Raw genomic sequence first — 18259 nt, 5'->3', positions numbered from 1 at the left:
CTATTTATCACGAATGCACCTGGATCTCAGGAGATCAAGAGAATCAAGCCTCGTTGGCAAGAGAGGCCTTCCTTCTGCCCCACCGGGCTAACAATCGAGCCAGGATGCCAGAAGCAAGCTACTCTGCTCGGCTGCAGACAGGAGCGTGAGAGGCAGCCTTGCTGTGTTTGCTGGGAGCATCTCTGTACACTCAGGGCGATGCTGTTCTCAGCTTCGGCTTTTAAGAGCACCGTAGAGGCAGGGAGGGCAAGAGGAAGAGAGGGATCATTGGCTCTCTCCCTCTCGGGCCTTCCCAGCCCAGGAAAGAGGAGGATTGAAAGCGACACTGAGAAAGAGGCCCGAGCAGGCAGTGGTACCGTCAAGCTGGTGGAAGAAATGGCTGGGTTTTGGCGTTTTAATAAATGTTCAAAGAAACAAAAGTTACTAGGAGGGACGTGACAAAGGACGGAACGGAACCCAAAGACTTCCTGCCCTCGCACAGACCCCGGGGGTCGTGGTGAGGGACGGTTGCCACGGTGGCCATCTCCCATGGAAATCAGCGACATCGTCAGCACAACACATAACACCTTTCTGGCACCCCCCACTCCTTCCCCCCCAACGCCCGAGCCCGGCCCCTCCGCACCCTCCACCTGTCCAGGCCCCCACCACCCGCTCACCCCCATAACCTCTGGCCCTCCTGTTCATCCCCTGCCACCTGGTGTCGTCTGTCCCTTTGTCCTAAGATGCAGCACTACACACGCTCCCAACACGATCACAGCAGACTCCCTCCTCAGTGGCTATCTGGTTGCATGCAGGTACACGGGCGAACACGTCGAGGCTATGCATAAACAGAACAAAGCAGGACCCGCAAAGCTAGCAAGCGCGTCACACGGGGAACATAAGGCTTGAGGCGCATCCCTTCTGCAGTTGGCGGTCTGGATTCCTTTCCTTCTCAAACGTCGCGCGCCGTTTGGCTTCCGCAATCTCTCCTGCTTCCGCCCCTCTCCCCCTGGGGAGGGCTGCTTAACTCAGGGATGTGATGTTGGAGCGGCCTCCGGGGGGCGCCACGATGCGCTTGCTGGCCGAGCGGATCCCCTCGTCCACCTGAGTGCCTGTGGTGGAGACACATTCCCAGGGGAAAGGAGAGGAGGAGGGGTTAATTGCAAGAGCACAGGATGTTAAGTGTATTCCTGGCCTCACCTCCCTGGGCTGTCAGACCTTCTGGGCTTTCCACATTCCTGGAAAAGGACCCTCTAGTGGGAAAAGCCAAGTCCTCATCCGCAGGATGACAGTACCAGGCAGAAGAGCAGGGGTCACACGTGCAAGCTGGTGGTCAACACCCCCCATGGCAGCAGTGTTTGGGGTGCTTTTAACCAGCCATTTCGCCGAACCCTCGCCCGATGATTTGAGAGAGGTTCTTGTTCCTGCCCTGCAGAGGAGACAGCTGAGCTCTGAGACACTGGGGGCCTTGCCTCACCATTCGAAGTGTGACTCCAGTCCAGAAGGAACCATGTGTGTGCTTAGGCCCATTCCGGAAGGAGCCTCAAAAAGCCTAAGGACAGAGGCATCCAGGATGCAACAGACAGTAGCCAAGGCTCCGACAGAAACTGCCCGGGCCTAGAACGTGCCCCCTGGCAAAGTCTCTTCAACGCTACCTCTTCTCCTTGACTCTCTCCCCCACAGCCCCCTGACCTCTTTCTTCCCATTCCTCTGTTTCTCCCATTCCTGCCCCTTTTCTATATGCTGTGGCTTTTCCCTTCAAATCTCTTTCCTTTCTTCTTGTCTTGCTTCACACTTAGGTCGTTCATTACAGGAATGCAAACCTACATGCATTTCCCCCCATTTTAAGACTACTGGTTATGGAGCACTAAATCATTATTTTCTATTTATAACAGAGAGTTCTTCAAGGATAGATATGACAAATGATCCGGCTAACATGTGGTAAATATTCCATCAGTGGTAGCTATTGCATACATTATTATTACTACTAGGAATGGGAGAATAAAAACCCAAGGCTAGAAAAAAAAAACTACTAGCATTTGAGCAGGACAATCATCCGCGCTATCTTTTAACCTGGACAAAGAGGGGAACACCTCAACTCACAGTGAAAGCTGCCCTCCCCACCTCCCACCAGGCCAGTCTCTAAGCAGAATCAGGCACCACTGGAACCCGGCCTTGGCCTGGCTGTGCCTTGCCTCTCCTTCTCACCAGGACCCCTTGCTGACTTCTGCCTGGCCAGCAACCTTCTCCTCGCAAAGCCCTGGGCTGGAGCCTCGGGTCTCCCTCCCTCCCTCAGTCAGGCATCCCACTCACCCGACAGGCTGAATCCCGACTGGTGGAGATTCCGCACAGGTGGGTTGGGCCGTGTGGGAGAGCCCCGCGTAGAGCCCGCGGGGGTGCCCCCTTTGGGTGTGGTGGTCAAGTCAAACACCGGCCCATCGTACATGCCCCGCGGGACAGCATGCAGGTCTGCCATCTGCGGCCAGAGAAGAGAGTGTCACTGTCCCTTTCCCCACTCAACAATTTAGGGTTTGTGTTGGGCATACACATGCATTCGTGAGTGGAGGGTGTCTAGGGGGAGCCAGGAAATAATAGTAATTACTATGATCATAGTAAAGATCATTTGAGGAAGGGAAGCCAAGTGTAAAATAAATAAAGGAGGTATCACAACAGTGACAATAAAGGCGGCCGGTGAAAGCCCCTCGAAATTGATGCACTCTGATCTGAAGAATCATGAGAACTGGGGGGCTCTGGGGAGGAGGCCGGGGACACAGAGGGGAGTAGACTACAGTTCAGCCCATGGAGGGGGCCATGCAGAGGGCCCGGGGCAATGCTGCAGGGTGGGGCAGCAGCCCAAGAGGAGGCCCTGAGTGCCAGGATGGAGTTGACCCTCATCCTCAGCACAGCACAGATGAGCAGGCCTGGAGACACACCAGCAGCCTGACCCAGGCCTCTGGCTGTGGCCATGCTTGCCCTGGCCTATGGAGCCCAGCAGCAGCCTGGCCTCCTGTTGACCTCACCGGGCACGAGGCCCCAAGAAACATGAGTCCCCCTCATGTGGGCTCACAGCCCACAGACATCCCGCAAGACCACCACATGCAGCCACTGTAGCCTCCACCCAGCTCTCGTCAGTGGTCTGCAGTGAGGTCTGGGAACACACAGCAGCATGGAAGTCTGGCCACAGAGCTGCCTTCTCTGTTAGTGACTCAGGTACAAGCACCCAGGCGGAACTCATCAAGGTGCAGAAGCAGATGCTTCTGCCCAGTGACCACTGCCTGTGCTCCCCAAACCAGCCACTCCAGACCACCACCACGCCTTAAGTTCCAGGATCCAAATCACAGTCACAGAGATAAGGGGCCACCCAGGGACACTGCCCTCTTCTTCACTGGGTCAAACCGGAGGGTGCAGCTCAAATGCCCATCCAGCACTGGGCTGAGGACGTGTCCACAAGGGCAACCTGGAGACCCACCAGGGCAGGACTGAAAGACTGACAAGAAAGTTCAGGGCCTCACCCCGCATCAACCAGAGCGCCCTGTTCACACTTATACATATGTGTATGTATGTATACATAGGTGTATGCAGGTATACACCTATGCATACGCACATGTATATGGTCTATGTAAAATCGGAGACATACACGAGATTTTATTGGAATCACACCCCGTGGTGCAACACGGGAGAGGATGGGGCAGGGCTGGGTAGGGTAGACTCTTGAGTCTCATCTTAAGACTTTCAGAGTAATTGATTCTTTTAAAAAATATGCTCGAGCCGGGCTCGGTGACTCAGCCTGCAATCCTGCGCCTTTGGGAGGCTGAAGTGAGTGGATTGCCTGAGCCCGTGGGTTCGAGACCCGCCTGGGCAACTTGGCGAGACCTCATCTCTACAATAAATCAAAAATGAGCCGGGCGTGGTAGCACGTGCCTGTAGTTCCGGCTACTCGTGAGGCTGAGGTGGAAGGATCGCCGGAGCCCAGCGGGTCGAGGCTGCGATGGCCGGGAGCGGCCACTGCACTCCAGTCTGGGCGACAGAGTGAGACTCCAACTCAAAAAATAAATAAGTAAATAAAAATAAATAATAAAAAATATGCTGACATTATTTTGAATTAAACTTTAAATTATTTTAAATAAAAGCACTATAAAATGCAAGTTAAACGATCTTTTAAGAAGCTTTCTCTAGCCAAAAAGCATTCTAATATCTCCTCTAATATAGCACAAGAAGTCCAGCAGCTGTCCTTGGGGGTGAGGTGGCGCTGTGAACTTCTCTGTGGGGGTCTCAAGCACACAGCCCCTTGCCTCTCGTGGCTCCTGTCCCCAGGTATGGACGGGACCTGCGGCCCACCTCAGGCCCTGCTGCTTACCTTCCTCCGGGCCTTGATGCGCTTGTACACGTAGTCGGAGAAAGGGCCGCAGGGGATGAAGCGACCGGCGCCCGGGGTCACGTGCAGGCCGCCGTCCTCCAGCATGATCTTGCCCTGGCAGATGACCACCAGGGGCGCCCCCCGCAGCTCCATCCCTTCAAAGATGTTGTACTCCGCAGCCTGAGCCAGGATAGGAGAGCCGGGACAGGGGTGGCAAAGGGGAGGGAGGAATGCAGTTACCAGGAGCTGGCTCGCCGGGGAGGCCAGGAAGAGCCACTACACACCCAGAACTTTCAGTGGAAGAAGCCCTGGGAGACATATTCTTGCTGAGCAAAGACTGGACCAGCTGCCTAGCCAAAGCAAGTGCCCAGCCTTTCCTCGGGCCCTCAGGTAGGAATCCGTGTTTGTCACTGCAGTGTTCTACGAGAAGCTGGTTAGTTCTCGGGGTGCTGCTCACGGCAGTCTCGTACTGAGTGGGCCGGGAGAGGAGAGAGGTGGCCCTTAGGTCCCTAGGACCTCAAAATTATACAAAGTGAGATGACATGATGTTTCTGCAATGGGACTGCATTTACTTGGCCAGCAAGGCGCAGCACTGCCAAGTGGCTCAAAACCTCAGTTTGGAGTCAGACGGAGCAGGTTAGAATGCTAGCTTCACCATTTACTCGCTGCGTGCATTATTTAATTTCTCTGTACCTTCACTGTGTCATCTATACAGCAGGGTGACAATAGTAGCCAGCCGTGAAAAACTATTAAAAAGTCAGTGAATTAAAAGCACAGTGCTTGCAATAAGAGTGCTTAGAGTATTAACTGCTTTTACTGCATGGTATGATGCCCTTTTCTGCTGGGTTCTGAACTTGAACTGTGGTCCCCACCAGGAAACTCCTCATGAGGGAGTTGGGGCTGGTCACCCTTCTCTCCTGTTCCTTCTTCCAGGTACAGGGCCTCAGGCATGGCTGTGGGGCTGGCTCTGCCCATGCAGTGTGGCTGAAGTGGGACACGCCACTTATCAGGGTTCTCCCAGAACAGTGCCCCCCAGCCCCCAGTGTCCTGCGACCCCACCTGGGCTATCTGGAGCTTGGGCAGAGGCAGCCTCCACCAGCCCCCCCAGGGCAAGGACGGCAGCGCCCCCCGCGGACAGCCTGCCTGAAAAGCTGAGTAGGAAATGCTGTCAAGGTCCGAAGCCGCTAAGGTCAGGGGAGGGGCAGGACTGTCCTGCAGCCTGTCAGGGTGCGGCCAGCCCAGCCCAGCATGGCAAAGATGCCTCCTCCCAACCAGTTCCCCGCATGCCTCCTTCAAGCTACCCACCCCCCAGTGCAAGTCTTACAGACTGGTGGCTCTTGGCAGAGACAATCTTCACAGCATCTGGGTCCCAGATGACCAAATCGCTATCAGAACCCACAGATATCCTCCCCTTGCGGGGGTACAGGTTGAAGATCTTGGCAGCATTCGTGCTTGTCACAGCCACAAACTGGTTTTCATCCATTTTCCCTGTAGCCTGTTGAAATACAAAAATGTATATCCATCTCTCTCTCTCTTTATCGAGATCGCTATCTCTAACCATCTCCATCTATATCTCTCTCTCTTTTTTTTTTTGGAGTTGGAGTCTCACTCTGTCACCCAGACTGGAGTACAGTGGCCACTCCTGGCCACTGCAGCCTCGACTTGCTGGGCTCCAGCGATCCTTCCGCCTCAGCCTTCCAAGTAGTCAGAACTACAGGCGCGCACTACCATGCCTGGCTAATATTTTTTTTTTAATTTATCGTAGAGATGAGATCTCACTAAGTTGCCCAGGCGGGTCTTGAACCCACGGGCTCAGGCAATTCACTCACCTCGGCCTCCCAGTGCGCAGGATTACAGGCGGAGCCACTGAGCCTGGCCTATCTATATCTCTATTTCTATACATCTCTATCTCTCTCTGTAACTCTATCTCCCTCTCCCTATCTCTGTCTCTATCTATATCTAACTCATCACTATCTCTCTCTATCTCTGTTTCTCTGTCTCTATCTCTATCTTTAGCCATCTCTATCTCTTTCTCCCTCTCCCTATCTCTATCTCTATCTCACCTCTGTCTCTGTCTCTGTCTCCGACTCTATATTGATTCAGGGCTCTGAGCTCAGAGAGAAATAACCACAGAGGCCCAGCAATACAAGGTGGTGGCCCTGAGCACAGAGCCTTCCCCAGGAGCCTAGAGACCCACCAGCCATCATGACGACTCCATGGCTCAAGAGAGAAGTCACTGCTCCTGAGTAGGCATGTTTTCTGGATATGTACATTCATGAACTTACCAACTCACTCCTGCTAATTCCAAAAGAATCCCCACCCTTTAGATATGTGTTTGTATCTGCACATGCACAGAAGGAACGTAAAAGAGCCTCTCTCCCACATGAGAACAGTGGTGTCCCTGGGCTGTGAAACGTAGTTTTATTTCCTTTCAGTCATGTGCTTGTCTGTGCTTTCCAAATACTCTTTATGGAGCATGTATCATGTTGGTAATTTTTAAATTTGCATGATCGCTGAAGAGTCCAGACAGTGCCTGGATAAATATATACAGATATGTTCTATACTGCAGGGTAGTGTTAACAAAACACAAACACTATATGGAGAAGAGACAAAAATATTTATACTTTTCCCTCTTTTCACACCAAAAAAAAAAAAACCCACCTAAGGGAAGAACTGAGTTTAAAACCTAGCTTTGAGTTTCCTGGAAGCCAAGAAGAAACAGGAAACTTAGTGGATTACTCAGTGCTAGACAAATGAGACAACAGTCATAATGTCTTTACAGTTTTTAAAATAAAACACTGGGAAGTACTTAATAATGAGTTAATTGTTAATTTTATTAAAAGCTCTAAGAGAGTCTTCATTTGAATGGCTATTTCTTTTGTCAGCCTTTTGATGTGAACAAGGAAAATGCAATCAGGCCCCTTTGCCAGAAGACACTGAAGAGAGCTGTGTGCACAGCTGGATGGCCACAGGCCCACCGAATGGAGCACTGTGACAAACACGATGACATTAGTTTAGGCACTGACTTGTCACTGTTGTTTCAAAGTGTTACATCCAGCCCTTTCAAAAGAAGTCACAAAACTCTCCACACAAGAGAATCACTTCCACGTTGTTTTATTATTTTTTTTGAGTTGGAGTCACTCACCCCAGACTGGAGTGCAGTGGCCACTCCCGGCCACCACAGCCTCGACTCGCTGGGCTCTGGCGATCCTTCCACCTCAGCCTTCCGAGTAGCCGGAATTACAGGCGCACGCTACCATGCCCGGCTGATTTTTTGTAGAGATGAGGTCTCGCCAAGTTGCCCGGGCGGGTCTCGAACCCGCGGGCTCAGGCAATCCACTCACCTCAGCCTCCCAAGGCGTGGGATTACAGGCTGAGCCACCGAGCCCGGCTCCCAGTTGTTTTAAATACATGCCATTCATGCAACCAAATGAAGGGGCTGCCCGTCTGCTTCCTAGTCCTTCACAGTCTTGCCGAAGAGGCCTCCCCAGCATTCAACACCGTAGGATCCATCTCTCCAGAAGGAGAACGTCTGAACTGCCTGAGGCTCCTGGCTCCAGAGGCCTCTTGGCAGGTGCAAGACCTCTCTTGCACCCTGGGCAGGCAGGGAGGAGCAGCAGTCACCCTTCCGTAGGATCCATCTCTCCAGAAGGAGAATGTCTGAACTGCCTGAGGCTCCTGGCTCCAGAGGCCTCTTGGCAGGTGCAAGACCTCTCTTGCACCCTGGGCAGGCAGGGAGGAGCAGCAGTCACCCTTCCGTAGGATCCATCTCTCCAGAAGGAGAACGTCTGAACTGCCTGAGGCTCCTGGCTCCAGAGGCCTCTTGGCAGGTGCAAGACCTCTCTTGCACCCTGGGCAGGCAGGGAGGAGCAGCAGTCACCCTTCCATAGGATCCATCACTTACCACAGCCTTGTCCCAGATGACAGACATGCGCTCTTCCACGCCATTGGTGCCCTCGGGGATGGCGGTGAAGTTGTCCTTCCCGATTGCCTTCTGGGCAGTGCTGAAAGTGCAGTGGGCACTTCCAGACAGCTGCAAGTCCCCGCTGGCAAGGAAAGAGCACCACGTGAATACAGAGATGCTTCCAGAGCCCAGGGTCTACTGTGAGATTCGGGACCTGACACTTGAATCTGGACTCCCTCCTCTACCTCCTCCTAACTGTGGGAGCTTGGATGAGTTTCTTCCCCCCTCTGAACTCAGTTTTTCCATCTAGCAAGTGAGGGGACAGGATGAGATCCTCTCTTCTATGGCAAAAGAAAAGGGACTCAAATGAGCAATAACACGATCCCACATGTCTGCAGAGGGCAGTGACACACAAAGCTCCCTGTCATTTTGATTCACTGTGACCAGCGATTTGAACTTGGGCAGACCATCGGGCCTCTCTGACCCTCGGCCGCTTCATTCATGCACTGGCGATGATAGTGCCTTGCAGAGCTGCTCTGAGGAGCACGCGGGGTCCCGCGTGCCGTCTCGCCATGGAGCCTGGTGCATGAGGAGTGTTGTCCGCTACTACCATCACAAACACTGCACCTGTATTACTGTCAGAAACAGGTCAGGGAAGAGCTTGTGCTGTGCTCAAGGCTGCAGGGAACTCTTAGCTGGTGATGGGCAGCTCTGGTCCTCACCCCAGTCAGCTCCAAGGGCTCCACAGAATGTGCACTGCCAGGCCCCCTGCACCCACCTGGCCAGCAAGGAGTTGATGTAGTCAGGTGTGGTCGGGTCGGGGCTCAGGGGTGGGGATGTTACAAATGCAGCTGCCTTGGCCCAGTTCTTGCTCCAGTAATGGGTTCCATCTATGCCGAGGCTGGCGGTGATGGGCTCACCAAAGACCACGTTACCTGGACAGGGAGGGGGGAGACAGGGAGGGGGTTTGCACAAAGCACGTGTGGCACTGGGCCTGTCATGCTTGAGCACAGTTCCTTAGCCTACCAAGGCTGTGAATCCAAGTCAGACAGACCTGGTTTCAAGGTCATGCTCCCACCTGTTCTAAACCTCTGCTTTCTATCTGCTAAATGTGAACAAATTTGTGTTCTCTAGATTAGAAGAAGCTGTTGGCTGTAATATGCAGCATTCATTCTCAAATTTTGAGGCAAATTAAGATTCGAGGCAAAAGATAAAAATAACATATATTGATTTTAAGATTCATTCTCATTTCAGAAGTATTAAAATATGAACCAGATATGTCTAGAATTGATGAAACAAGATAATGTCTGCTTCTCAGGCTTATGGAAACAAAAGATAGGGTACATGTGAAGAGTCTGGCACCTAGCAGCTGCTCAGTAAATACTGACTTCACCTCCCACTCCTATCCACTGCAGGAACCAAAAGCCCTGGACATGCCCCGTCACTTGAGATGGCTACATCCCCCTGCTACAAGGACAGCCTTTGGTTCTACAGAGTGAAATCCATTCCTGTGGACCAGAGGCTCTTGTGACTTTTTCATCATGTGTGTTACTCCTTAACCTAAGGCAGGAGTGAATTGCTCAAAGACATTCAACAACCTGAGACACATCAAAGAGGAGGCTAGCTTCTTGGATTCTGTGCAAAGAAATAGGAGCTTAACTGCCCAAATCATGGAAGGGGAGAAACACACTGATCTAAACTTTCATTGAGCTTTTTCAAGGAGGGTTAGTAATACAGTCAGGGGATGCTGTCTCATAGAGAGTTGGTTGGTACCAAGGCTCTTGATGCCGAAATCTCAGACCAGCACTACCTTGGACAGCCCTGGCTTCTTTGCTTTGGTCTTCAGTCTTCCGGTCAAGCTCTCCACAAACTAACACTCTATGTCTACCAGTGTAAATAGGCTTTGTCTTGTTTCAGCCCCAACCAACGATCGCCTAGAACTCCACTTGGGGAAGAATTCTAATGATGCTTCTGGTCTCCCTAGGAAAAAACCTCAAGACTGATTAGGAATGTCTGCCGTGGGTGAAAGAAGGAAACGGTGGCAATGATTCACATGTGACAACCCTGCTTTTCGGGGTGACCAACACAGATCCAAACATAACTGAAGGGAATGTCAAGGGCCCTTCAGAAATACAAACTAAATCACACAGGATAATCAAGAGATGAAGAAGCAAGCACTCAACTACTCTTAAGAAAAACAGCTTAAAAGTGGAAGAATTCTCCCTCTGCACTCTCCTTTCTGCATGAAAGAGTAGAATAAGCAACGACTCAACTTAGACCTGGATTTGAATACTACCCCTCCCAGCTGAAAGACCCTGGACAATTTCTTCATCTGAGAAGGGGTAATAATGTCCCTTTCTCGGGGTTCTTTATATAGTAAAAAATTTATAGTAAAAAATTTAAAGTATTTATCTCAAGACTGGGCATATAGTTGGTCCTTATTAAAGCTTTCAGGCCAGGTGTGGTAGCTCACACCTATAGTCCCAGCCATTCGGGAGGCCAGCACAGGAGGATCACTTGAGCCCAGGAGTGTGAAACCAACCTAGGCAACATAGCAAGACCCCATTTATTCTCAATCTACCAATCATGCCTTTCTAATATTAACTCTGAGCATCCAGACAATTACAGAGCCCTGGTGATTAGTGAGTAACAGCATCCGGGTCAGGAGGGAAGAGTAGCCTGCTACACTCTACCTTCCTGCTCTGAGGCTCTTGTGAGACGCCGGTCTGTATGGCGTGTGCCAACTTCACTCTCAGCAGCTACATCCATCCCTGAAACAATGCCTCCAATTTCCCTAGGGACACACAGCAGGCCTGGCTCTCCTTACCAGAGAACCACATGTCAAAAGGCCAAGGCTGAGGGCTTTTTCTCCATGAAGTTGGAAATGAGACCAGCACGTAACTCAAACTGTCTCAAGGTCAACCTAAGAATGGATGCCAGGCAGGCTACAGCCTCCACAGAAGGCCCAAAGGGCAGCAGGTGGTCACAGCAGAGGTGTGTGTGGTGGTGAGCAGGGGTATGCACTTTCTTCTTTCTTTTTTGGCCTTTTGGCCTTACCTTCATGTACAGGTAAGGAACACTAGGCCCCTCTATGTCAATGACTCGTGCCCAGTGGTGCCACCACGTTGGGTCAACGGAGACGTGCGAAGATGGATAGGGAAATAGCAGGTTCACTGGGAACACAGGAAGTAAGGAGATGCCCCAGGGCCTGCCAGCTAGGAAGACTGACAAACTTCGAGAGATTCCCCTCCCATAATAAAGGGTTGCTCTTTGCCAGAAGGCCAGGTGTCATCAGCTGGATCTATTTTGAGTGGCCACAGTCACTCACACGTGGAGTCTTACAGACCCATGGATGTTCACCCACAGATGCTCACTCGTCTCGAGTCCTGCACTCTCGGAATGGCCATGGGTCACGGCAGTGGCCACCATATGCCCAGCCTGTTGAACCGCTCTCACAGCCCAGCCCAGAGCCCTACACCTCCAGCTGCTCGGCCACACTCTGTCCACTGCCCAGTTCACAACAGAGCCCACAAGTCTGCCACTGAGGACAAGAAAAGCAAGTTCTGGAACGGGAGCAAATTTAAGCTGAGCACAGGCAAGCAAACAGAGCTCACATTGACAGCAGTGGAGAAAAGTGGCAGAGCCCAGCCAGCCGTGGGGACAGAGCCTCAGTGCAAAGGCCACAGAGGCAATGCTTTAAAGACCATTCAGCCCCTCCTCTACAATGACTTGTGCTAGTCTGTGTGAATCAGGAGGTGAGACCTGCTGCTGCGTTTTGTACCCATTCCTGGCCAGATCATGCCATCCTCAGGGTCGTGACTGGTTTAGGGATGAGCACATGACCCCAGCCCAGAGAGTCAATGCTCCTGGAGACTTCTGCTGGAGCTGTTGGAAAAGATGAACTCTGCGTCGCTGTCACACCCTCCATCAGGAATTGAGGACAGCTGGCACCTCCTGGCATCTGCTCTTGTCATCATTCATATTAAACAAAAAGGCAAGTGAGAGGAAAGAGAGCCAAGAAAGCAGCAAGGGTGATGGAGCCCTAACACTGTGGTTGAGGCCCCTTGATCTAGCTGTGCCTGAAACACCCACAATCATTTCCTTTTGTTTGTTTAAGCCAGTTTAAGTTGAATCTTTGGCTTTTCCCCCTGATACCATCTGCACTAATATCTCCATTTGTAAAGTTCAGATGGCGTGAACTGAAGATGAAAGAACAAAGAGAAGAAGATGCACCAGGTCTCAAAAGAGATGACTCGAAACCTTGAACAAACTAACCTTCCTGAGCCTCAGTTCATTTCTATGACAACAGTGGGGGAAAGCCTAAGACCCTGCCATCCACCCAGGATGCAGAGAGGGTCTTCCTAGAGGGCAGGGCAAGAAGCACAGCAGGCCCCATGTGTGTCACACAGGACAGCCAGGGAGGGAAGGTGCACATGGCGGCCCAGGGCTCCAAAGCCTCAGGAACACTGTCCATCACCTTTCTTCCTGGCTTGTGAGATGAGGTCGGCCGCACTCTTGCTCATGACCTTCGTGACGTAGAGAGGGCAGTTGGTTTGGCTGGCGATGGTGATGGCACGGAACACAGCCTCAGCTTCCAGCTGCAAGGAAAGGTGCCCAGGAGTCAGTAAGAGTATGCACCTCTCCAGTTCACCATCCCGCCCCCAGGAGTACAACATGTGGCCTTGCGTGGAGGCAAAAGCCTGCAGGATTTAAGCTAGACAGCCTGGGTCCCCCCCGCAGACCTACCGCTCCCTAGCTGGTCCCTCGCTCAGCTTCCCGTGCCTCTGTCCCTCACCAGTCGAGTAGGAACAAGAACTGTCTTCTGGAGCCATGCCTGGCACAGGGAGAGAGCTAAGGCCAAGCTAGCTACAGCTCCTTTGCCTGCTCTCGCGGTGGCACAGCCATGGTGTATAAAAAGAGCCTTGCCCCCCCATCGTCTCAGGACAGTCTCTGGAAAATGGTCTCACCATTGTGTCTCTATCTAAAATAACCAGCCAAGGTAATTAGGTTCTGTGGTTCCTCAAGTCCTTTCCTACAGCAATAGTTGGTCAGCAAGGCGTTAATTCTAGGAGGTATTTCTATAAAGTAATTCCCAAGCTTCTCAGCACAAAGATGTGTTTCATTATTGATCTCTTCTGCCCCACCCTAGTGCAGAATTCATGTTTGCAGATATGCTAGGCAACCCAGCTGCATGTATTAAGCAGGAGGAAGTTTTCCCTTTTTGTGGGTCTGAGCCCTGATTCTGGCCTACAAGCTGGGTGATTGCAGGGATGTTACACAACCTCCCAAAGCCTCAGTTTCCTCACCTGTAAAGTGGAAATAATAACAGGACCTGACACCTAGGGCTGTGGTGGGGATAACATGAGTTAACCCTTGTAAAGCAATTATCCAATTCTGGGGACAGGGCAAGTGTCCCTTGGAGGGTGGCTATGGACCACATTATGGGTCCCCATTTCTGGCCAGTTGAGAGTCTGTGTTACTATCCAAAGCCTAAGGCAGTCCATCAGCCCCAAGCAGAGACCCTGGCATTTTCCATTCAATTGGCAGCAATTCCTTTTGTGTAGATATGGCCTTCTGGTTAACCTGTGGACCCCAACACTTTATAACAGACCAGAAATGGCTTTCAGATACCCAGTGGTTATATACTGCAAGTTAGTCACTGCCCATGGTGGATGTGGCTCAGAGACACTCTAAGAACGTGGCTGGCTGAGCGGACATTCCCCAATATGTACTGTTACATATGGATAAGGCCCTGACATCCCGGCCACAAGAGAGCGCAGACATCTTCCTGAGGCACCAGACTTATGTGTGCCTGGGCCCCAGCTCTCTGAACAGCCTCACTTGAAAGGGTATCTGGGTGTCCTTTTAACTGAAGAGGGGCTGGCTCCTCCTCTGCCTTCTCCTCCCCTGCACACCCATGCTGACCCTTCAGCTCCCAAGACCTCTGTCCTGGCCCTTTGATCTCACACCCTTGCACTGCAGGTTCCTCAGCACTTTGGCAACCTGACTATCTTTGGAAGGTTACATCACCCTCCAGCTTCACCCCAAAGGGCTTCCAAGGCCCTGGAGATCTGCAGCTGAGAGGCTTTTTACTAAAAAGGAGACGGGAACAGGGAGGAGGGGTGGGCTGCTGGGGCTAAGGGAAGGTTGAAAAAACAAACCAAGGAACAAAAATAGACTCTGCTCTGAAATCCCCTGGCTGCTGCTGGAAATCTCTCTTGCCAGCACATCTCCACAGTGACCAGCATTTACGAAAAGTTCCACAAACAGTGCTGCCCACCCTGGCCCACTCACGCTGGTTACAGGATTTTCCAATCCTTCAGATGAGATCGGCCAGTGGCTTAGCTTCCCTGGGATTCAGCTCTCTCCGGGCACAACAAGACCACCCGCTTAAAGCAGCAGCAGGGTGACTGGGATGATGCCGGCAGGCAACGCTGGCCCAGGGGTACGTCGCCCTTACAGGGGACCTGGTATCATTATGGAGATAGACTCTTCAAGAATGCCACTGTGACTGGAACCCCATTGTGAAAAAATGATAGGTTATTTCAGATGGCAACAAAAATATCACTGGACACAAAGGAGTTTCTGGGGGTGCTGATAATGTTTTTCCCCAGCTGGGTGCTAGTCATCCAAGTGTATTCAGTTTGTGAAAATTCACTGTATCTTTACCATAGGGACGCTTTCTTTCTCTGTGTGTTACATTTAAGTTTTAAATAAGACCCTAAAAGAGACGGGCAATGGGAGTGCATCACTTCTGATTCAACTCCGTCTTCTACCTATTGTCAAGTTTGGAATGACTGGACTGACGGGTTTGCATCGCTGGCATGGAAAGCCTTGACTTTGCTGGGCCAGACCAGGTTGCACTTCCAAAGCCAGCACACTCTTAGCCATCTGGGCACCCATTTCCAGCTCTGTGCCCTGTGCCAGAGGTGAGGTTTCTGACATCCCAGAGATATGGAACCCGGTTGCTGGGTACCCCGTCGTTCATGCTAGCAGCTAAGCACAGATGCAAATCATCACTCACTCTACGTGTGGAAACTTCCACACCTGGTTGCAATCACTGCCTTATGTATATCAACAGGCATAATGCCTAAAATATCCCCATCCATCAGTACGATATTTTGCAGGACTCCAAATATAATATGAAATAATGGAGTAAGTGGAAATGTCTCCAAGATTCACACTGGTTAAGAAAGGAATTAGAAAATTAACACTCCTGCTGACAGCCATGAAGGACACTTCAAACTCTGTTATCTTCAGAGAGATTAGGGGCCAGAAGTAAGCCTCTCCCCTGCATTCCTTTCTCATCTTCTCACGGGCCCTTGAGCGAGAGTCAGGCAGAAGTGGTCTTTGGTGTCTGGTGTCCACGGGTCCTCACTGCCTCCCAGTAATCCTCTTCATGTTGTATGTGCACATGGTTCAGGCGGTGGGCTGAACGCAAATACTTTAAATGCACAATGGGCAGCGGCCACAGCAGGGCTACAGGAACTGTGGTAGCAGGGGCCTCCCAGAAGAGGCTGATGGGAACTGGACACTCACTGCCCTTGCTCTTCCCTCCTCCCTCCACCTCCACCTCTATCCCGCGAAACCCACCTCCTCTGGTCTGCTCAGGACGTGGCCTTCTGGGCCAGTTATGCCCATCTCCAACATCCGGGCTTGCTCCTAAAATGAGAAAAGAAAACAGTTCTTAGATAAGTTCAATTCTGGAAAAATTATCTTGGTATGTTCTGATCTAAGGATGGACTCAGTCTGGCGTGGTGGCTCACACCTGTAATCCCTGTGCTTTGGGAGGCTGAGGCATGAGGGTCACTTGAGCCCAGGAGTTTGAGGCTGCAGTAGGCTATAATCACACCACTGCACTCCAGCTTAGCTTACAGGTGAGATCCTGTCTAAAATAAAATAAAATAAGCACTCCAGGGAAGAATAAAAATGCATGTTTATATTGTGTATGTTGAGCATATGTATTAATTCTACATCTGGAGTTGCAACGCAGGGTACAGTCTTAACTAAAAGGAAGAGAACATTTAAGGATAGCTTACTTTTGTTGAAGGAGATAGTCGGCCAGTTAGTATTCAGCCTTTGTCTATATTATCCATAAAAGTCATGCTAGGTCACTTGTTCTTCATCCCTCTCAGGTCAGCTACCTCAAACGTATACTTGCTTCACTTGTTTGTGTATTCATCTGTGCCCTTTAAATTCAGTCATTCAACAAAATGTACTGAGTATCTGCTTCATGCTGGGCTCTGGGGTAAGTACTTGAGTTAAAGCAACATGGTCCCTGGCCTCATGGAGCTGACAGTTTAGTGCTGTGTTTTCCAGAGTGTGGGCCACTCACCACCGATGTCAGAATCACCTGAGTTACTTTTGTAGAAATGCAGATTTCTGGCTCTATTCTAGCCTATCAAATCAGAAGATGTAAGAATGAATCCTAGCGTGCATTCTCTCTCTATTTTTGAGTTGGAGTCTCACTCTGTCACACAGGCTGGAGTGCAGTGGCATGATCATGGCCACCGCAGCTTCAATCTGCAAGGCTCGGGCAATCCTTCCACCTCAGCCTTCCAAGTATCTGGGACTACAGGCATGCGCCACCATACCTGGCTAATTTTTTGGCTTATTGTAGAGATGAGGTCTCGCTGAGTTGCCTGGGCAGGTCTCGAGGCCCTGGGCTCAGGCAGTACTCTTGCCTCTGCTTCCCAAAGTGCTGGGACGACAGGCAAGAGCCACTACACCTGGCTCAATCTATATTTTAAGAGATGTCTCAAAGGGGTTTATCTTTTAAATTTATGGTTTAAATGAATGAATTCAAAATTTAATCAGAAAAAATAACATCTCTAAACAACATTACCTGAGTTAGTGTTTTGGTCAAATTCTATTTTAACCCAGTCATGGAAATGACAGAAGAACTGCCTGTCCCTGGTGGCTGGTGGCTAGATCCCTCAGACCTCTGGCCAGCTTTCTGGGAGAAGCAGGTGGCTGGGCAGGGGATACACACACAGACTAACAGGAACTGGCTGAGATCCCAGTCCACGACCTGCAGTTCTACCGGCATCTGCTCGCAACTGACTAAGGCTGCATCTATGAATTCCCAGCCAGCCTGGCCCAGTGGTTTGGGAGTGATCTGGTTCTGTTGGAGAAGCAAGAATGGCAGGGACAGAAGCAGGAACGGTGAGCCTTGCCTCACTTCGAAGCTATGAGAGGCTTAGAAAGAAGAGAATCCTTACCACCTGGAAGAGAACCTTTTGGTTTGTGTTTTCAGTAATGCACATTGTTAAAAGAGGAGTAGGAAGAAAACCAGTGTCTTCTTGATAAGTAGCCATGAGAAGTAAGATGGTCACTGTTTCCAGCTCTACAGAACACAAAAAAGGGCTGAGTCTGTTTCCTCCCGCAAAGTACCTCCACTCTTCATTCTTACTGTCCTCACTTACTGAAACCTTGACTGAAGTAAGTTTCTCCCAAACTCGAGTGAATTTCAACTCTAAACTGGCTCAGGTCTCATACGGGTTAAGGTCCCCAACTAAAGCACCTTCTGCCTATGTGACACTCTCACTCCATCTTGTTCAAGTGTGCCAGGATAGCTCACAGGGTGAAGCCAACTCAAGTCATCATTTCCAAACACTCCAATCATCAGTATATTCACGATTTTTTTTTTAGTTGGAATCTCACTCTTGTTGCCCAGGCTGGAGTGCAGCAGTACGCTCACGACCACCACAGCCTCCACTTAGGCCATCCTTCCACTTCAGCCTTCCAAGTAGCTGGAACTACAGATGTACGCCACCACGTCCGGCTAGTTTTTGTAATTTACTGTAGAGACGAGGAGTCACCAAGTTGCCCAGGCTGGTCTTGAACCTACAGGCTCAGGCAATTCTCTCGCCTCAGCCTCCAACTGGGATTACAGGCCGAGCCACCACACCCGGCCCATCAGTATATTTAAAATATACCACTATTGCTGGGCTCGGTGGCTCAGCCTGTAATCCCGTGCCTTTGGGAGGCTGAGGTGAGTGGATTGCCTGAGCCCGCGG

The 18259-nt window shown here is 51.0% G+C and overlaps 1 protein-coding gene across 1 annotated transcript in view; it reads right to left on the bottom strand.

The window, feature by feature from the left end:
- Nucleotides 1-916: 916 nt before the first annotated feature.
- Nucleotides 917-18259, bottom strand: part of DPYSL3 (dihydropyrimidinase like 3) — a 56102-nt gene continuing 38759 nt past the window's right edge. The window contains exons 7-14 of the mRNA XM_008069927.2: nt 15834-15902; nt 12718-12838; nt 9019-9175; nt 8241-8382; nt 5661-5831; nt 4337-4516; nt 2293-2455; nt 917-1091 (exon numbers count right to left, since the gene is read on the bottom strand). Of these exons, the coding sequence (XP_008068118.1) occupies nt 1003-1091; nt 2293-2455; nt 4337-4516; nt 5661-5831; nt 8241-8382; nt 9019-9175; nt 12718-12838; nt 15834-15902 (1092 nt within the window). The 3' untranslated portion in view covers nt 917-1002. The remainder of the gene's footprint in view (nt 1092-2292; nt 2456-4336; nt 4517-5660; nt 5832-8240; nt 8383-9018; nt 9176-12717; nt 12839-15833; nt 15903-18259) is intronic.

This window comes from Carlito syrichta, unplaced genomic scaffold (assembly GCF_000164805.1).
Source record: "Carlito syrichta isolate Samal-C Ts95f unplaced genomic scaffold, Tarsius_syrichta-2.0.1 Scaffold312553, whole genome shotgun sequence".
NCBI lineage: Eukaryota > Metazoa > Chordata > Mammalia > Primates > Tarsiidae > Carlito > Carlito syrichta.
This window is presented reverse-complemented; position numbering and strand designations above follow the sequence as displayed.